Source organism: Purpureocillium takamizusanense, chromosome 13 (assembly GCF_022605165.1).
Source record: "Purpureocillium takamizusanense chromosome 13, complete sequence".
In the NCBI taxonomy this organism is placed as follows: domain Eukaryota; kingdom Fungi; phylum Ascomycota; class Sordariomycetes; order Hypocreales; family Ophiocordycipitaceae; genus Purpureocillium; species Purpureocillium takamizusanense.
In genome coordinates this window covers 529,042-548,376 of record NC_063080.1, presented here as the reverse complement: position 1 = coordinate 548,376, position 19,335 = coordinate 529,042, and the positions used below count along the sequence as shown (strand labels likewise).

The 19,335-nt window shown below is 53.8% G+C and overlaps 6 protein-coding genes across 6 annotated transcripts; 2 read left to right on the top strand and 4 right to left on the bottom strand.

Moving 5' to 3' along the window:
- Positions 1 to 688: 688 nt before the first annotated feature.
- JDV02_010694 (uncharacterized protein) lies at positions 689 to 1,712 on the bottom strand. The gene is made up of 2 exons (XM_047992448.1): positions 1,203 to 1,712; positions 689 to 1,142 (listed from the first exon to the last, which is right to left on the bottom strand). The coding sequence occupies exons 1-2, from the start codon at positions 1,641 to 1,643 to the stop codon at positions 834 to 836; spliced, it is 750 nt and encodes a 249-aa protein (XP_047848462.1). The 5' UTR covers positions 1,644 to 1,712; the 3' UTR covers positions 689 to 833.
- Positions 1,713 to 8,422: 6,710 nt separating this feature from the next.
- Positions 8,423 to 11,118, bottom strand: JDV02_010693 (uncharacterized protein). Its single transcript, XM_047992447.1, has 6 exons — positions 10,966 to 11,118; positions 10,734 to 10,883; positions 9,869 to 10,667; positions 9,401 to 9,790; positions 9,102 to 9,337; positions 8,423 to 9,043 (listed from the first exon to the last, which is right to left on the bottom strand). The coding sequence occupies exons 1-6, from the start codon at positions 11,096 to 11,098 to the stop codon at positions 8,631 to 8,633; spliced, it is 2,121 nt and encodes a 706-aa protein (XP_047848461.1). The 5' UTR covers positions 11,099 to 11,118; the 3' UTR covers positions 8,423 to 8,630.
- A 203-nt stretch (positions 11,119 to 11,321) lies between these two features.
- JDV02_010692 (uncharacterized protein) lies at positions 11,322 to 13,419 on the bottom strand (the record flags this gene model as incomplete). Its single annotated transcript, XM_047992446.1, has 7 exons — positions 11,322 to 11,814; positions 11,896 to 12,168; positions 12,233 to 12,296; positions 12,358 to 12,591; positions 12,666 to 12,718; positions 12,784 to 12,980; positions 13,053 to 13,419. The coding sequence occupies 7 exons, from the start codon at positions 13,417 to 13,419 to the stop codon at positions 11,515 to 11,517; spliced, it is 1,488 nt and encodes a 495-aa protein (XP_047848460.1). The 3' UTR covers positions 11,322 to 11,514.
- A 1,019-nt stretch (positions 13,420 to 14,438) lies between these two features.
- mug14 (Meiotically up-regulated protein 14 protein) lies at positions 14,439 to 15,832 on the top strand. The gene has a single exon (XM_047992445.1). It carries the CDS (start codon positions 14,973 to 14,975, stop codon positions 15,810 to 15,812), a length of 840 nt encoding a protein of 279 aa, XP_047848459.1. The 5' UTR covers positions 14,439 to 14,972; the 3' UTR covers positions 15,813 to 15,832.
- Positions 15,833 to 15,936: 104 nt separating this feature from the next.
- JDV02_010690 (uncharacterized protein) lies at positions 15,937 to 17,100 on the bottom strand (the record flags this gene model as incomplete). The annotated part of the gene is made up of 1 exon (XM_047992444.1): positions 15,937 to 17,100. The coding sequence occupies one exon, from the start codon at positions 17,098 to 17,100 to the stop codon at positions 15,937 to 15,939; it is 1,164 nt and encodes a 387-aa protein (XP_047848458.1).
- A 507-nt stretch (positions 17,101 to 17,607) lies between these two features.
- On the top strand, positions 17,608 to 19,281 carry JDV02_010689 (uncharacterized protein; the record flags this gene model as incomplete). The annotated part of the gene is made up of 4 exons (XM_047992443.1): positions 17,608 to 18,262; positions 18,324 to 18,830; positions 18,889 to 19,053; positions 19,109 to 19,281. The coding sequence occupies 4 exons, from the start codon at positions 17,608 to 17,610 to the stop codon at positions 19,279 to 19,281; spliced, it is 1,500 nt and encodes a 499-aa protein (XP_047848457.1).
- Positions 19,282 to 19,335: the final 54 nt, after the last annotated feature.

Here is a 19,335-nt window from a genome sequence, read left to right as displayed (position 1 = left end):
TGATACTTGAACTCATCCAGTGGGCGATCTCGGTTGGCATTGTTGTAGGATTGCGAATGAGGCTGAGGAATCGCGTTTCCATTGTTGGCGCCTTCTCATTACGTTTGTTGTGAGTTACACCTCCCAGAATTTGACAAGGCATGTTTATAACTATCAGGCTCCTCCCTCTTATTGTTTTGCGGATTCACTACATGTCCCCATCTTTGCATGAGAGCCCGAGTGCGACTGGTCTCGTCGGCGCCTTTCTGACTGAGTCAATTCTGCACTTGTCTATCATGTCGTCTTGCGTAGCAGCGTTTGGATGGTTCTTTCGCGCCTACCACAACGATTTGAAGGCCGCGCAAGAGGAACTGGTTCTGCCCTCCCACTCCTCAGAACATCGTATCCTACAATGATCACAACCTTGACCGTATTTTGGTTTCGGGCACTGATATATATACATGGTTATCGCTCTATTTGCTCACATGAGGCATGCGTACGGCGCGCTTAGCCCGTAGTCCGCGATACCTTTAACTCCTGGCGTAGGCGTGGCGCTTCATGATTTTATTGAAGAACGCGGTCCTGGTCAAATAGATGTTCATTCCCCAGGGACAGGCGCAAGCAAATACAGATAGCCGATGGACAGCAGCATCTCTCTCATAAAAGGTTGCGCTAGGTTTGTCAAGGATCAAGACGAACCGTTCATTTGGTGTCAAAAGGTGAATACATGTAAAAGTTCAACTATGTACAATCTCGCCACATTCTATGCCATGGACCGAATCCCGTCCGCACCGTCTTTCAAACCCCTATCACAAAACGATATATACATCAGGCTGAAGATGGTCGGCTCAGCCTTAGAGGCCACCAGCAGCACAGATCTTCTTGGCCTGGCTGGTATACTTGCGGTAGGCAGTAGGCACAGCCGACCTCTGCACGGATTGGCAGAGCTTCGCAATATCCATGGTCTTCCATCCCTTGATGGCCGTCATGCCGTTGAAGAACAACTTGGCGGAGCAAGCGGCGTCCATGTCGCACTTGATGTCCTTGTAGTACATGGCTCGCTGCTGGAAGATGCCGACACTGTCGTGGTCAGAGCCCATGCCGTCGTAGTGGTACTTCAGAGACGCCGGCACTTTCTTGTTGGCGAGAATCTTGATTTGCGACTGCGCGGATGTTAGTTAGCACGGCCCCCAGACTTGTGAGCTGTCGCATGGCGAGCATACCTCGGTAAGACCAGTGGTAATGGCCGCCTCGCAGCCCTGTCGGCCGAGCCCCTGCTTTTTGGTTTGCTCAATAATGGCGCGAGCGTTCTTGCTTTGGACAGCGTTGAGGGTCGGCAGGTTGCCTCCAGATGGGGGAGGAGGGGTGTTGTCGCCGCCGCCGCCGCTGCATTCTCCGACGACCATGTTGCTCGTGCCCGTCTTGACGTAGAAGTCGGCGACGTAGCAGCCATCGGAAGTCTTGTCCCAGAGCGTATCGCCCTTGACATTCTCGCCGCGCGTTTGGCAGGTAACCTTGACATCCTCGTTGAGCTTGTACGACTTGACAACCTTGAAGCTGGTTCCGGGACCAGAGCGGCAGTTGACAGTGGTTCCCGTGATGGGATACGCGCTGACCAGGGAGCCACCGAGGGCGACGGAGAGGGCAAGGGTTGTGAAATGCATGATGAAGATGATGAAAAGAAGAGGCGAGGAAGATGAAAGACTGAAAATGAAGTCGAAGCGAAAATGGACAAAGACAAAGGACAGGATGCGCTGTCTGAGCTGTGTGTCTATCGAGTGATGATGCTCCAGTCTGTGCTTTGGCGGACAGACGGGGCTCTTTTATAGAGGCACCGCGATAGATTCTCTCCATTCCCTCACCAGCATACTACAAACTCTGCCCTCACCAAACCGGGTCGTTGTGGTGGACTGCATTAGCCAGGAGAATTATTATTGCTTACTCCCAGGCAAGGCCGATCAGCGGTGCAGCAGGGCAGATCGCAGGGGCCTAAAATAGACCTTTTAGCCTCATCAGCATTGCAGCCCAGTAAAAAAGATCATCCGGCCAGCAGATCGTCGCCGTTATTGGCACGTGTATTCAGTACCAGGCAAGATGGGATTCCTTGCCTCGGGTCATCGCAGCGCAGCCGCTTTCTTTACTTTCTCAGGCCAAAGGTCGAGATGCTGAGTTGCGACATCAAGTGGCACCGGCAAGAGCAGAAAGGCGCGGTCCTCGGCGGGAGCATGCCGCCACTGCCTTGCTGTGTCGTTCGCGTCTGTGCTTCGTCGTCAATTGCCTGTGCTGTTGCACTCTCTCTAGGGCTTGACTCGTTAATGCCTGCCTGTCTCGAAAACGCCATGGAGAGTGAAGCCATCGTCGAGCAATACTCGGGGGGCGATGGACAGAGGGGGCAGACGCCAGGGCACACGGCACGTCGCTGCTCATAATAAGTCGGTGGGATGTTTGGTCCGACGCCCTGTAATTGCTGATGAGGGTTCTTTGGGGGCAGCAACGTGGGGCTGAATTGGCAGGGGGCACCGCACTTGGATGCAAGATGGCGGGATGCAAGGCACACGCCTTCAGCCGCTCGGCAGGTTTGTTGGTTGCCCCAATCGATGAGGGAGCTATATTTAGTTCGCCTGGCCTCCGCAATCAACCACAATCCTCTTTCGGCATGCAGTATGTTGTACTAGGTAGCAATCCAGGGGCCCATGCCTGGTTGTGAACTACTGCCTTTTTTTTCCTCTCAGCGCAGGCAGTATCGGCTCATCGTATGGCTGGAACTCGCTCGATGGCTTGGTAGATCATTGGTAAAAATATCGCGTTGCAGTATCGGAGGGTAATTAATTGAGTGGTAATTCTGGGCGGTGCGAGAGTAGAATATTGGGCACGTAACTTATATGCCTCTTTTTAGCTATAATACTATTTATCCTTGATAAGTAAATCATATATCGCAGTATCTCATTAAGGCGCTTTATTTATATTTACTCTACCTCTATAGCTCCTTATTTCAGGAGTAGTGCTAGGGACACAACCTGGGCTAGCGCGTAACGACCACTGAGTCCATCGGCGCAGCCGCCTGACTGCCGGCCTGCCTGCCTGCACATACATCCCGCCCGCGCGCCTACATCAACACCAACGCCTGCCGCAAGACGTTATCAAATGCCTGCATCGCGGTCTTACGGCAGGCCTCACGGCAGACCTGACGGTAGGCCTCGGGCGACGACGGAGACGGCATCACCGGGTGCTCGCGGCGGCGGCGGCGGCGGCGCGGCTGCTTGAGGCCGACCGGCGGCATCACGAGCGACGGCAGCGACGGCACCTAGCACGCGCGGGTGCCCGGCCCGGCCCGGACGGGTCTCTGATGTCATGATATCTTAATGAAATAGCGGAAACGCGCTTTTTGAGCGAATTGAGCCTTGCTGGCGCGCCGGCGCGGGCGCTGCGTTATGACGATATTGGTCAATTGAGATATCGGCGTGCGTTGCGGCGCGCTGGTCTCGTCCCATAATACGTGCGTACCAAAAAAGGCGACACGGTCTAGGGGTGGGGCGCGGACCTAGGAATATGGCGATAGGTTATGCCCGCAGCAAAACATAGTTATGCCCCTAGCACTACTCTATAAATATAGTCATGGTCTAGGGGACGATAACGGGAGGGATAAGGATTGGAATAGCTATAACCGAGGAGACACTCTATAGACGTGGATTGATCTATATAAGGGATCTTCCTTCTCCTTACATACCGAGTATCCATCCAACCTTATCTTAACCCGTTTGGACTTCGACGAAGCTTCTAGGTAATCACGAAACACTGACCATCGCATCGAAAGATCCAGGCCCAACCACATCCAGCTTTATAGAGGCGTACAACTGCGTTAGCTATACCGGCCTCTCCATTGGTGAGAGACAGCTATTGGAGCTCCATACGGAGTCATGCTGCCGCCATAGGTGGAGAACTCACAGGCATTTGGAACGCATCCATTCGAGCGAGGATGGCAGGGGCCATTGCCACATAGGTTGCTAAGCGTGGAGCAACCGCAATTGTTTTCGCGTTTACTGATAACGTTGCGAGGGGCCGCGGAGTCAAAGTCGCTGCCACTGACAGTAATCTTGTGGAAGCACTCGTCCTTGCTGAAGGCTGCTATGCAAATGTGTTCTGCATTTTTGGCGTCTGCGGTATCGAACGTCTTGACCACGTGTTCCATGAAGTCGAGAGCCTTAATCTGCTCCGTAGTCAGGGTTTGGTTTCTCTCAGCTCGGTAGTTCTCGATGCGTGCTAGTTGCTTAGGAGCAACATTCTTTAGATAGAAGTCCCTGTCAACAAAGGGATCCTGCCCAAATCCCACCACACCAACGGCAGTGGCGAGAAGCTGAGTGATAGTTGAAAAGCGCATAGTGAGCAATACCCGTAATAAGAAATACTAATAGTCGTATTGGCAGTGAGAAACTATTAGTGAATCTCGACGCCTTAAGTAGGGTTTTATACTTCCAGCTCGTTGCCCCGCTGGCATCCGAATGAGTGAGCGTGCTGTAATACGGCCAAATCATCCCACCGCTTCATCTCAATTCCCACCCTCCTTGGGCGGCAATATTGGCTGGACAGTCTTCGTTCTCACGACGGCACGGCGTTGGCATGGGGGTGTCGGCATCGTCGACGGTCTGGATCATATAAATGTTGTTCTCTCCCTGTCAGACGGACGCAATGTTTGCCCGAACCAGGCAGGTGTCGTTGGACGAATATATTGTGAATAATGACTGGTAACCTCTGTCGGGGCTATACTCGGATAGTTAGTCTGGATATGTTCTAGCTGCGCTCTGATGTCCATGTCCCTCCGATTCCCATTGCTGAGTCTAACAATATATATGCAACCCACATGATTCACACACCTCTTTCCACCGAATGCTCTTTTCGGAACCATCGATACTGGGCGTCGATAGCACAGGTCACCTTGCGTAGTGGGGACGGTTTCGCAAATCAGGCCTCGCGCGAGTCGTTTATGTTGCTCAATACGTCCTGCATCTAGAACAATCGATAGCGGCGGATACGTACAAGCATCGGCTGTGTCGGAACGGTGCAGTGAGGCGGAGCTTTCAATGTCTGGTCTGAAGAAACGCAAGGCGCAGTCTTTGAACGATGCGGGGAAGATCAGCAGTCTTGTCTCCAATCGCGATGAATCAGGGTACTTATTCTGCCCCCCTCATCTCTTGATGCCGAAATACGGTTACGGTACCTTTGCCAGATAATTTCCATCCTTGCCAGTGACTCTACGTTCTGGATGCAACCAGCCCCCGGACGGATTTGCGGTGCGCTGGCAGGCTCAAGCAGAAGCCGGCATGTAGTGTAAGCTCTGGTGATCAACGGAACCCTCCGGCCCCAAAACACCATGGGAGCGAAGAATCTGCAGGGCGTACTTTTTTTCGCCCAGATAAAGATAGACTAGGTCGGTGGATGGCCGAGACCTGGAGTAGAGGGAGGCAGATCGTGCTATGTTTTGGCCTCTTCCGGACCAGTTCTACAGCACGAGTCTTCTGTCTCTTTCCTTCTTATTACTTATTTTGAGTCACCAGCATTGGAATCCTCTTTGCCGCGACCCGATACTGCCGTTTATATACTCACGGTTGATGGTCGATACTTTTAGTCTGCCTGGGCGAATCCCTCTAAGCTAGGTAGCTATAAACGCCAGACTTTCTACACGCGCGCTTACAAGATGCCCAGGGAAGCTATTGAGCTCAGCAGCGACAGTGATAGCACTGATAAAGATCTTAGTCGCAGAAGTAGATCCTCCACTAGTCCGAGCTGTACTTAGCGGACCTGCTTGACCGCTGCCTACGACGTGGCACCGGAACCCGGTGCTACCGCGCTTCCCAAGGTCGACAATAAACTTGCACAGACGGCCGCCACTGCTCCCAACGGGAGCTTTCACTCGGCCACCGCGGCGATTGCCATCGAATATGATGCTGGGGCGTTCATCAAGACCGGTGGCGATAGGGCCCAGAGACCTACCGACCGCGCTTTAACCTAGGCTAGCGGCGGTGTTCACAACGAATTCACGGCCCTCCCTAACCACAGGCGGAAGCACAAGTCCTCCACCATGGCCCAACAAGGATAATATTGGACCTTCGTTCCTTAAGGCACAGGGTGGCGTCATCCTTGCCTCGGAGCTAACTCGGCCTCGGAGGGCGCTCTTAGTGGCTTATATGTCCTGGAGTCTGTTTTTACAGACATCCAAAAACCCTGTTCTTTATCTCATGATCGTTTCGTGCCGTGCTGTTATTATGGCCACCATTTTACAATACCGAGCCATTGGCCACATCGCAAAAAGGCAGCTCCAGCCTACATTGATTGACGAGTGCGCATGGCCAGAACGCGAAGGAGCCATACAGTTTTCATCATTGCAAAGTGGTAAAAAGCATCGACCACTTGAGCAATCTGAACTACCAAATCGAGATGAGCAAGGATTAATAGTGGTTGATTGGAACGGCCCGGACGACGACTTAAACCCTCGAAACTGGTCAAGACTCCGGAAGTGGACAGCTATTATTCTTGTATCGCTGCTAGCGCTTTTGGTCGGAATATGTGCTCCGATTGAAGTGCCGGTTGCGGAGCGTGCTGCCGACCAGTTCGGCATTTCCAGAATTGTTGAGTCACTTTCCGTTGCCTTGTTTCTGGCTGGCATGGGTATTGGCGCCTTAGCCTCAGGTCCACTGTCAGAGGTACTCGGCCGATCGGGGACCTATGCAGTCTCACTTTTGTCCATGTGCGTCTGGCTGGTGGCGTCGGCGGTATCGCAACACATCGGCCCACGACTAATATTTCGATTTCTGGGCGGCATTTCAGGTGCGGCACCCTTGGTCTGCTCTGGTGGTACTATTTCGGACTTGTGGGCACCACCGGACAGGATATATCCTTTCTTGTGCTTTGCTGTCGTTGGATTTGGTACCTCAGCCTTGGGCCCCGTTGTCTCTGCATGGATACCCGACTCCCCCTATCTCCACACATGGAGATGGGCAGAATGGGTGGCAGCCCTGCTCAGCGGCGTTGTGCTTGTTGTCTTAATCGTGTTCCAGCCCGAAACGTACTCACCGCTCCTGTTGTCATGGAAAGCGAGGCATCTACGGGGACTTACGGGACAAGATTGTTACCGCGCGCGACACGAGCTGGATAGAATGACGCTGCCCAAGCGCCTAAGGGTAGCGTGCATTCGACCTTTTACCATGGCTTGGAATGAGTGGACAATCAAACTCGCTTCACTATATCTCGCAGTTATTTATGCTGTTCTCTTTACCTTTTTCGATGGGTATCCCGCTATATACCAGGAAACGTATGGCCTCTCGACTGGCATGACGTTTACTTTGTTAGTGGGTATTACTATTGGTGCAAGCTGTACTGCAATTCTTGGGCCTATTGTTTATCGAAAAGGCGTATCGGCAGCGACACGATCAGAACAGACCCTACCGTATGTGGGACCAGCCACGCAGCTTTGGTTCGCCATGTTAGCAGCGCCGGGCTTACCAATATCTCTGTTCTGGATCGGCTGGACAGCTTTTTCATCCATCAGTATCTGGTCGCCACTTGCAGCCTCGGTTCTCTTCGGTTATAGTATCACTGGAATTTTCATTGGAGTGTCCATGTATATCATCGATATGTACGCACATTTTGCGGCGTCAGCCATGGCATTTACTTATCTATCTCGGTATACTATAGCAGCTATAATGACAGTAGCTGGCGTGCCTCTATATGAGAATCTCGGAGCACATTGGACCCTAACTTTGTTAGGCATTATTAGTGTCATCTTGACCCCTCTTCCCTACCTACTTTTTATATTTAATTCCGCCATTCGTAAGAATAGCAATTACATAGAGTAGATAAAGAGCGAGAATTCCCATTTTCACTTACTCGGTTCTTTGTTTCAGCACCTAAGCCTGCTAAAGCCCCTTAAGGACTGTTACCGCAGGCAAGCTACGCCCCCTGGCAGCAACTGAGACTAATTAGCAAATGCAGTCAGGCAGCCGCAGACGATGGAACGCATCGCGGCTACGCGACTGTAACGGCAATTGACCGGTACTGTGGCCCCTCTTACGCGGGCGCGCCAGGCCGTATCGCGAGCTTGAGTCAAGCAGAGGTGCCACAGACCGCGGCAGACTATGACCGACTTAGAGAAGTGAATACAGTATAATGCATGAGTGGCTATATGGAAAATGTTTGCAATTTTCGCCGCCGGGAAGGGATTAAGAGAGTGGCTGCGTGAACTGCCACTGTCCGATCTAATAAATTAATTTGTGAGTGTTATAGAGTATGACTTGGAAGGATATTAATGTATGCTTGTAAAGGAAGCCGAGCTGATGTCACGGCTTGGTGTCTCTGTTGAGCGGTGCAAAGAGTCCTCTTCTATGCCAAAAACGACGATTCAACCTGGCGGGGGGGGGGGGGTGCAGTCGTTTGATTTGAGCCTCTTGAGTTCACGATGGCGAGAAAGGACATTAATTGGGGAATTTATCATCAAGGCATTGTTGCACTCCCACCACAACTCAGCCTGCATGCTGCGCCTTGACCCCCCTTGGGTCTCCGTTCTCCTCTCAGACATCCACGCCTTTACACGACCGCAGAATCGCGCGAGCTCCAACAGTGAGACACAAAGCGATGCCGCAAAGAAGCCAACACCCTTTTCAGAAGATGATGCCCGCTGCTGAAGTGTTGAGCCAGAACATGTCATCAATGTCGAAGTCGAGGTTGCTAAAGTCGAACTGGAAGTTCAACTCATTGTCCGTGGCGTTTTGTTGCCCAAACGCGTTTTCCACCGATGAGCTTCCACTCCTACCTCCAACCTGCACATCGACCAGCGATTGAAGGTTGTCGCCGTTACCGTGGTTGTACAGTGATGCAGAAGGTATCTTCGACGACAAGATTCCGAGAGCTGCAACGCACCGCTCAGCGGACTGGCCGACTCTTGAGTATGCTTTCAGGAGCTCGATTGCACGATGCCATGACCTATCGCCACGCCAGGCACCGGAGGCCTCTGGCCTGTGGTCTATGGGCCGAAGACGTTCTGCCAAGAGAACAGTTGCAGCAGTGTAAACAACTGGGACGCATTCAGCAAACAAGTTAATCGTCGCAACACCGTTTACCATAAGACTCACATAACACAGCAAACCACCAAGCCGGCACGGGCCCCGTAACAGTGGTCAGGTCGAAACGGTCGTACAACACGTCAATCATCTCGTGAGCGGCCTCGAAGCAAAGTTCTGCCGACTTCACGATTAGATGCTGAGACAAACCAGTGTCCCTGGCGGCCTGGACGTTTTTCAAGTTGATCAGTTTGAGGTAATAGTCTGCCAATATGGGTCGCAGGACGACAATGCGGGCTTGCAGGTACCTTCAGCCCATGCTGCATTAGCGACGACACCGTGTAACAAAGGGCGAAGATGGCGACGCTCACCGTGCTCGCAACACAATACGCTGGCGCTCAAATATTAGATCTTGCTCTCCCTTGCAATGGGCATATTGCAGGTGTTCCGGTAGAGACTGTTCCCACTTGAGTAGGCGGTCATCGAACTGGAGAACAGCGACCAAGTGGTGCGTTTCTTTGCTAGCCATGTCGGTTGAGCTCTGGTACAGCTCCAGGATTATGTCATTAATGATGTCGTATAGCTCGATTGTCTTGACGAAGAATGCAACAACTGACGGTTCCCCGTCCGGCCGGATGGCGCTGGACTCAGCCCGACTATCGAGATATTCATCGTCAATCATTGACGGTACTGGGACCTGGACCGTCTCGGGAAGCCAGCTTGCAATCATGCTCGGCCTACCAAACGTCATTGACAAGACACTGTCAACTGGACGTCAGTAATGTGCGATTATTTGTCCCCTGCTGCCTTCCTGGCTCCGCAACTTTGGTCGTACTCACCGATCCATGTACACGCACCCGTGCCATACCCGACGCGCAATCTCGACCTCACGGGATCCAGGAACCTTCTTTATGGCGTTGGACAAGTGAAGCCCCAGGCTCTGGGCCATTCTGATCGCAGAACCAATTGTCATCCAGCATTCGTGCGTGTCGGAAGTGCTTTGCAGGTAGAGGCCCATGAGCAGCATGCACTGAACCCGCTCCAGAGACGCGCTGTCGTGCGTATGGGGCCCGAAGAGCTTTCGCGCTCTCTCCCAAAACGATTGACCAACCTCGCGGCGTTGGTCGGGCTCGATGGAGACGGAGAACTGGCTGCCGAGGGCGAATGCCATATTCACCATGCAGTATAGTGTAGCTTCGGGCACGGCCGGTAGTGATCCCGTCCATAGCAGGTGATACGTTGCCTTGAATGCCACCCAATCGTGCACAGGCAGGATAGACCATACGTAGTCGTAATAGCACTGCAAGAGGTCATCTGCAACGAGCCGTTGAGGGAGAACGAAGTCACGAGGGTCCTTCATCCGGCGTGCGCCATGGTTGTTGGCACGCATGGGACTGACACCATCGAGATCCGTGGATGCTACCATCTGGCCCTGTCCCAGCTGCGCATCTATGGCTGAATTGATCTGTCGCAAGAACGACCCGGCGCTGCTTCGTCCGAAGAATTCGACGCTTTTGGCTGGGTCGCCGACCATGCCGGTCATGGCGTCTGCGTCGATGGAGATGGCATCTTCATCCTTTGCACGTCTCGTAGCGGACGCCGGTGTTCCTGACGCAGGGCTGGAAGTCTTACTGTCGTCTACAACCAGAGGGCCGGATAATAAATCAGTGCCACGCTTTGGCGACTCTCCGAGACCTCGCTCACCTTTGGTGTAAGTCATCGAAGACGAGACAGATGACGAAGGCTGTGGGTGATGTGCTGCTCTTGTCGACTTGGGTGGCCGGCCTACTCGGCGCGTGCTTTCTGTTGAATACCTGCATGCAGGGCCGTCTCTCTCAAGACACGGCCGACAAGCTGTTCGCCCGTGGAAAAAATACCTCAAGCGGTAAGTAACGAAGGAACAGATGTGGGAGCCGGGTCACGGTGATGCACCTACAGGGTTGCCGCGCGTCGCATTTTATCTTCCTACGTCGGCAGCTTTCGCAGGCCTTGACCACCTTGAGACGCGGATGCATCTTGGGCTGGTGATGAGGGAGGTTGTTTGGTGGAGACTCTGAGTCTGGGGTCATCAACAACTGGTCTGGGACTCTGGGGAAGATGCTGAAGGTACAGAGAACCCTGCCGAGTGAGTTGTGGCGCCGACACTGAACCACGCCACCAACAATAAGCGCGGGGTTATTAGCTCATTAGCTGGAGTCGTGCTGGATCGTGTCCCCGTTGCAGCGGCAGCGGCGGGCTAATTATAACGTTGGGGGTGCAGGTGCTGCTAATAATGCCGTACAACAGGCAGTGCCAGGAGTCCAGGACAGGCCGCGCTCAACGCTCAGCATTCACACGGACATTGTCATTCCAGCGCCCTCCTTCCTGCCAAATGCTAATAAACACTTTCATGGGCATTCGGCCATCTTATCGACGAGCATCGCACGGGCTTCTGGCATGCCCACTCGTCCGTCAAGTGAAACACAATCGTTGGCGGCTTCGCTGATCAAAAAGTATACCTCCACGATGGATGGTCGTCGCCCATATTATCCAGCTCATCGGCCTCTTCCGTGAGACGATAGTCACGCCCGCCTCGGTCTCTCAGCTGATTCTCAGCCCGTAGACCCATGTAGTAGCCCGTCGACGCAATCCCACAAAGGACCAAAAATGCCAGAGAGATTGAAACGCCAGTTTTAAATGTCGGCGCCTCGCGTGCCAACCAGATGTTGCTTCCGATGATGCCGCCAACATTGCCACAACCAAGGATCATAGCAGATGAAACGGCTCTCTTATATTGTCCGCTTTGCTACGAGTGTGTCAGCCTTTTTTTGCGTGGATTCGCGATTGTCTTGGCCATGGGGCAGAGCAGCGGTCCGGCAGAGCCTACCTGGTAGGTGACCCACGCCAGGACCGTGGGCAGCGAAGTGAACGCGGTAATGGCCACGAGGAAGCAGCTCAAGTATCTACCAGCGGTCGACACTCTTAAACCAGCCAGCATGATGCCGAAACCCGCAATTCCCGGCAGGAGCGTGATCATGATGACAAGATACCAGCAGCGGTAGCGGTCGGTAAGCCAGGCGGCGACCAATGAAACAACCGTCGCGACGAGGTAGACGGGAATGACCCGGAGCTGCGCCTCAGCTGATGAGTAGCCCATTTCCTGGTTCCCACGATTAATTCTCTGAGACTCGTGCAGGGTAGAGTTGGAGGATCATAAAGCACACCTTGATGACAGTTGGCAGGAAGAAGGACATGGAGTAAGTGCTGGTGACAACAGTCAAATGCATGCTACATCCACCAGACGTTAGTACCGGCTATGCAAGTCCTGACAGATTGGATCGGCGCTCACAAGATGCCCACGTATATCTTCCAGTCCCTCAAAATGCGTCGAATCGCAGGCTTATCCAGCCTGTCCATTCTGGCGGCGCCGCCACCTCCCGCATCGACGGCCAGCTTGTGAGCCAGTAGGGCTTTTTCTTCAGCCGATAAGAACTTGGCCTGTTCTGGCCAATCCACCAGCCAGAGTTTGGACAGCACCCCTACAACGACCGTAATGACTCCTTCGATGATGAAGATCCAGCGCCTTTGGCAAGGACTGGAGTTTAGTGTCTGTGGCATCAACCTGCACGTTGCGACAACACAAGGAGGCCTGCTTACCATCCTTCGTAGTTTCCAACGCCTTCCAGTTTCGCAAGACCAAAGGCAAATATCTATGCGTCGGATTGCGTTTCGTCAATGCAGTCTTAGCGTGGTGAGCTGTACAATAGTGACTTACACCTCCAAAGGCCCCAGCAATGATGATGGCAGAGACAAACAAGCTGAACCGCCATTGTAGCTCATATCTGGCATAATATGCCGACATTAGATATGTCCCTCCGGGAAAGAGCCCGGACTCGAAGATCCCGAGGACGACCCGAAGTCCGACCAAGCCTGGGAAGGTTCTGACTAGCCCTTGGCCCACCGTGATAAGGCCTGCAGTGCCCACCTCGGTCAGTACTTGATCGTTTCGTCGAGGGGCGTTCAATCGCATCCGGGACATCTCACCCCAGCCGGTAATTATGAAGCTTAGCCACGTCGACGGCGCCATTCGCTTGAGAATGAGGTTGCTCGGTACCTCACACAGGATATACGTAATGAAAAACACAAACAGGGCTATAGCATAGTCTTGCCCTTTCATGTTGAGCGACTTCTCCATGCCCTGAATCTTGGCGTTGCCGATATTGGAGCGATCCAGAAAAGACAGGAGGAAGAGAACAAACAATGGAGGTATGACCCTCAGGTCCAATTTTCGGAGGAGTCTCTTGTCGTTGACGGTAGCCTGTATCTCATCCTCACTTCCCTGAGCCTGCTTTGTCTCCAGGGAGAGACTTGGAGGCCGCTTCTCGACCTCGGAGTCTCCGGTACTAGCCATGTTGGATCTGAAGCTGCTTCCAGTGGCTTTGAGAGAGGCACAAGTACTTCGGGGTGTCGTAAATTGACGGCGGCGCAGGCCCAGTCTCTATCTTTGGTCGGCACGCGTTTCGACGATGCGCATCTTCAACGCACAGTACATTGACGGGCTGGGCCCGCCCTATATGAGCAACCCACACAGAGCTGGAACGTGCCGGGTCCGCGATCTAGACAACAGCTTCTCTGGCCTGCCAGATGCCACTATTTGGCACAATTTTGGGCCAGTTAGCATTGGACCCGGCCATTGAATGGCTCGGCCAACACAACAGAAACACGCGCGGCGCAGGAACCCAACCCCCCCCATGTCATGCCATGCCCCCGCGTGCTCGAAGAACGGCACGGACAAATGCGTTATCTTTGCGGCCCTCTGACAATGACCAGTCGGGACCTTGCCAATCCGCCGGCTTAGTTTTGCCTCTACGCCGCTGGTGGTCTGTCTGCACCCCATGTACTTCCCCGTGGGGGAGCGGCTTACACACTGATTGTATCCTTTTGGCGGCGGAATGGATGAATCGGTCGACGCAACAGTTCAGTGAATTGAGATTGCGGGGCAGAAGACCCTCGCTTTCTCCCGATTGACTGCTGGCAGCATCTAAACTTACTGCGCAATTCTATTTGGAATCCTCTGTCACTATCTTTCTACCCGGCAGCATAAATCACTACCCATCGTCACATGGGTCACGGCCTCGCTGCGCCGAACTTGTTCCCCTCCTACACAGAGGGACTGCTACGCTGGCGTGTGTCCCTGGGCCACAGGGCCTGCGCGCGCCCTTCATCAGCTGAGATGTGGCTGCCCCTGCAAACCAACAACTTTCCAGACCCCAGCAGCTTGCGGGGACCAGGTGTGGTGGGGACTCATGGCCCAATCGTTCCAGGTTCCATTCACGGATCGTTTTGCAATTGGCAGTTGGGATGAACATCCCAGTCTGCCAAGTGTGTGGTGAGTGAGCGATCAAGATCACCACCAACCGGGAAACACAGGCTCGTTCATCATCGTGCACGAAGTACCACGTACTGTACATCTCGAGTGGCCGTGACTGCCTTCCGCTTCCGCGTAACCCGTGGTCCGGGGTCAGTGTTCCGCGCTGAGCCATCCGTCAGCCGCGGAGCCCGTCCGCGGATTCAGTCATCCCGTCTTCTTGCGCGACCGCTGTCTGTCCGTCGGAGAGCCCATCCATCACCCAGCGGGGGGGGCGAGCCAATGGCGGAACTGTCCGCCCGTCCCGGCGTTGTGCACGGCGATGGCATCTTGAGCGGTTGGCATGAATAACGGCCAAAACCTCCAAACACAACTCACGCCAGAGAAACCAGGGAAGATACGAGCCATCAGGCAAGCCAACTCGAACAATATTCCGGTGCTGCTGCAACCTCGCTTTGAAGTCAGGTATTCGTCCTGCAAACCCTTGCGCGTACAACACCCAGCGACAACAAGAACAAGGATCCGACGATACCCAGGTTCACGTTCACCACAGGCATCATTCCCGTGCGCAATTCGTGCCCGCAATCATCATCACAATGGATCCAGCAGCGATAGCCCCCGCGCAGGCCGGCGGCGCGGCACCCGCCCCCAAGTTGAATGGCCAGCCCTTGCGACCGAAGGAATATTTCGACCAGCGAGCGACTGTGGAAATGGAGCAACACCTTCATATCCCAAAACGCACCCTGCAAGAAACACTGGCTTGCGCATGCAGGGTGATCGCATCGAAGCAGGAGGATGCTGGTCTTGCGGGCCAGATCTCAGCCCGCTCAGAGCGCGGCGAGGGCTTCTACTGGACCCTGCGCTATGGACTTGGCTGGGACGAGGCCACGCCCGAGGACTTCATCGAGGTGGACGGAGACCTCAACACCATCACGGGAGTCGGCATGCCTAACCCGGCGACCCGATTTCACCTGTGGGTGTACGCCGCTCGACCCGACGTTCACAGCATCGTCCATGTCCATTCTCCATGGACACAGGCGCTGGTCGCGGCTCGACAACCGCTCGTGGTCGCCCAGATGGACATGACCCCCTTCTATAACGATTGCGCCTTCCTTGAAAAGTGGCCGGGCGTTCCCATCGCCGACCAAGAGGGCGTCATCATCACGGAGGCAATCGGCGACAAGCGTTGCATTCTTCTGGCCCACCACGGCATGCTGACCACTGGCAAGTCCGTCCAGGAGGCCGCGTACCTCTGTGTGAAGCTGGAGCGCGCAGCACGGATCCAGGTCAGAGCTGCCGCGTTTGGACCTCTGAAGGAGGTAGACGGTGAACTTGCGGCAGAAGCAGGAGCCTATCTTCGGCGGGATAAGATTGTCCATGCAACGTTTGAGTATTGGTATCGTCAGACCAAAGGCTTCAAGCCTCTGTCTATTTAGAGCATATGACGTCTTTAATTACTCTACTTCAGCCTGTCTAAGTCGAAGAGAAGTATATCACTTCGTATTTGCCCTTGAGCCGCTCGCCCACCGTGTCAGACGCAGTGACCAAGTCCCCGGCAAATCATTGCACAGTGCAAGATGAACCGCCAAGTCTTTGCTTCAGCCAAGGTATCTCGTCCAAAGAATATCGGTAGGCTCGGAACAGAGCGTTGGACTCCCCAGGGAAGATCTTTGCGGTTACCTCGTCCGGGTAGGGCGCGAAATGGGGATTGACATACTCCCAGCAGACGTACCCTTCCGGCGTCACTTCAAAGACCCTGCCAAAAGCGCTCTCGCATAAGAGGGTGTTTTCATTGGGCAACCTCTGAGCGCTACCCATGAAAGGTGTGAAAAAGTTGTGCATCTGCGACTTGTCGCGGTACTCCCACACGATCTTCTTGCCATACCGCGAGATCTCGACAGCTCTGGTGTATGTGACGGACTCACCATCCCGGAAGGCGCCGTTGTCAAAGATGAGGATATTCCCATTCCCCAATTCTGTCGCGTTATGTTGCTGAGCAAGCACGTCGGAGCCGACTTTCCAGACAATGTCGCCCGTGGACTTTTCGATGATGACCACGGCAGAGACTGATCTCATTGAGGCTAGAATATGCTTCCCATCCCGCAATGGAAGCACCGAGTTGATCAGGGGATAATGCTCCCGTGTGTAGTGAGACTGGAGAGGATATTCAGCACGTGGAAGCCTCTCCGAGACCTTCCACTGCCAGAGCAATTTGCCTTGCGCATCGACTTCGTTGATCGTGTCTGCGTACGTGATTCCGTCAATCTCGGTGCCGGGAACGCCCCCAATAACTTTCGCTGAGTCCTCTACGGACAGGGGTTCGAGGCCGGTGTACAGGAGCCGACCGTCACCAAAATGATATTGGTCGTGGTGGCCAAGAGGGTCCGTGAATTGCCGAACCACATTGCCATCAGGGTCGAGCTCGCTCATGACCCCGCCTCCATATTTGTTGAAGAAAGGGAATGGGAAAGGGCCCCCGTCTTTTGTAGTCTCGGACTGTGGCGCGCGAAGTGTGTTGACCGCGAGATTGCCGTTGGGGAGGATGCGAGCGTGCCTCCCGATTCTGCCGGGGAGCTTCCAAGAATGAACCTCGTTGCCTTCAATATCAATTAGATATGCAATGTCGCTAGTTAACGGGCAGAACAAGGTATAGCCGCCAAATGATCGCTCCTTGTCGACGCCTGTGAGGCCGATTCGTCGGCGCTTGAGAGTATTCTGTTCCATGATCCGTTGGCTGTGCCGCGTAATGAGAGGACTCACTTTACCAGGTTATAACAAAATGCCTGAACAAGTTCACAAAATATATCTGCTTGACCATCGAGCTTTGTTCACATGCTCTAGCGACATCAGCGTCATGATTTACTAGGCCGTCGGCATGCCCACGGCCCCACAATGTGCCGACGGCATGCTGGCGGCAAACCCGGCCCATCGAAGGCGCCATCGCAATCTGATCAGGGTCTAGTGAAGCAGGTTGGCCTGCCATAGGCTGCCGTCTATCAGCACGCCATTTATCGACTTCATGGTATCTTCATGTTCGAGATGTTCCAGTCAAGGCAGCTCCGGGGAAGTCAATCCGTATCAACACTCAGCAAAACAGAACACGAGTATAAGACTGCGGCGGAAAGAAGAGTCGCAACATGACACCGAACTGTGGGCTGTGGTCGGTTCGCCTAGGGCCCTCGAGTAATCCAAAGGCACACAGCCGTACGACCCCTGTTGAGATACGACACAATGAAGACGACTCCAGACAGTGCTTCACAGAGTAAGGGAAGTGCACGGGGGGCCAGCGTGATCTCGAAAGAGGCCGTTGAAGTTCCTGGTTATGACCATCAACTGGAGATTCAGCCGGGGGAGAGCCGGCGAGCTGTACTCAAGCTCGACTTTCTGATCATGCCCGTCATCGTGTTATGTTTCTGCTTTCTCCAATTCGACCGCACAAATATTGGCAATGCCTTAACCGACACGCTTCGCAAAGACATCAATGTGGACAACTCGGACATCAACCTCGCGCAAACTCTCTTCACAGTTGGATTCATCGTCACTGAGTTGCCCTTCAATCTTATCAGCAGATATGTCGGGCCAGAGAGATTCCTTCCGGTTACCATGTTTCTCTGGGGAGTGGCGACCTGGAGTCAGGCTTTTCTACAGAATGCTACCGGGCTCTGCATTGCCAGATTCTTCATAGGTGCTCTGGAAGGTGGTTATATTCCCGGCTTTGCCCTTTACATTGCCAAGTTCTACACAAACGAGGAACTTGCGTTGCGATATGCGATCTTCTGGGCCTCAAATAGCGTTGCGGGCGCGCTGGGTGGGCCATTGTCATTGGGACTCGTCTCTCTAAGCGGTCGAGATGGGCTACAAGGCTGGCAGTGGCTGTTCATTATCGGTAAGTCCAACAACTGGAATCGTCACCCTATACCACCATTCTCAACACTAACTCGACGCAGAGGGCGTCTTGACTTGTGTCCTTGGGGTTGCTGCCTATCTCTACCTTCCTCACGGCGCTGCTGAGCCCAAGACCTTCTTCGGCAAGTCGTTCAATCTTTTCAGTGACCGCGAAGCGGCCATCATCGTCACCAGAGTCATCAGAAACGACCCCAGCAAAGCCCACAGATACCGCAAGCCGGTGTTACCCTCCCACATCATCGATACCTTCGCCGACTGCAGGTTGTATGGCCATCTTGTTGCGGCCCTTCTATCCATGGTCATGATTGCGCCGATGAACACGTACGCGCCGTCCATCATCAAGTCCCTCGGCTTCACTGCCTTGCAAGCAAATGGTCTCAACTCTGTGGGCAGTGTATGCGCATTGATCCTCTCTGTGTCCCTAGCATTCAGCAGTGACAAATTCCACGAGCGCGGTATACATATCGCCGTGGGGTATGCGTGGGGAGCTGCGGGACTCCTGTGGCTGGCTTTGGCGCCCAGGGGCGTTGGAAAATGGGGTCTCTACGGTAAGAGCTACCTACCCGCAACTTGAAACAGAACGCTGATGAGGCGATTCGCGCATAGGCGGTGTCGTATGGACGCAGATGGGTATGGGCAGTGCACAGGCAATTAGCGCAGCGTGGCTCGCGACCAAGATGCAGGACTACAAGCGTCCGATAGCACTGGCCGCGTATGTGATGAGTATCCAGCTAGCAAACTTTCCTGGTAACCAATTGTTCCGACAGCAAGGTAAGCGAAGTGAGATCCCCATGTCTTGGAATCCGAAAGGCTGACAAGCATCCAGATGCTCCCAGATACAAGCGTGGCTTGGTAATCGCCGCAGTTTGTGCCCTTGCCGCTTCAGCGGTCATTCTTGTTTGGAAAGTGCTGTATCGGATATTCGACAACGGCGATGCGGGTGTGGAAGGTCAATCTGAGTTTGAAACGCGGCAAGAGATCGCCGACATAAAAGTTTAACCGTGATGCGTTCGTGGGAGTACAGGCGGTGGTACGTTGGACTTGGAGATTCCG

Excerpts from the sequence above, each read along its gene's own strand:
- JDV02_010694 (XM_047992448.1), bottom strand. The coding sequence starts at position 1,643 with ATGCATTTCACAACCCTTGCCCTCTCCGTCGCCCTCGGTGGCTCCCTG. Across the intron at positions 1,143-1,202 it reads TTACCACTGGTCTTACCGAG|TCGCAAATCAAGATTCTCGC; the intron begins GTATGCTCGCCA and ends ACATCCGCGCAG.
- JDV02_010693 (XM_047992447.1), bottom strand. The coding sequence starts at position 11,098 with ATGACCCCAGACTCAGAGTCTCCACCAAACAACCTCCCTCATCACCAG. Across the intron at positions 9,791-9,868 it reads GGGTGCGTGTACATGGATCG|TGTCTTGTCAATGACGTTTG; the intron begins GTGAGTACGACC and ends TCCAGTTGACAG. Across the intron at positions 9,338-9,400 it reads CGTATTGTGTTGCGAGCACG|GTACCTGCAAGCCCGCATTG; the intron begins GTGAGCGTCGCC and ends CATGGGCTGAAG.
- mug14 (XM_047992445.1), top strand. The coding sequence starts at position 14,973 with ATGGATCCAGCAGCGATAGCCCCCGCGCAGGCCGGCGGCGCGGCACCC.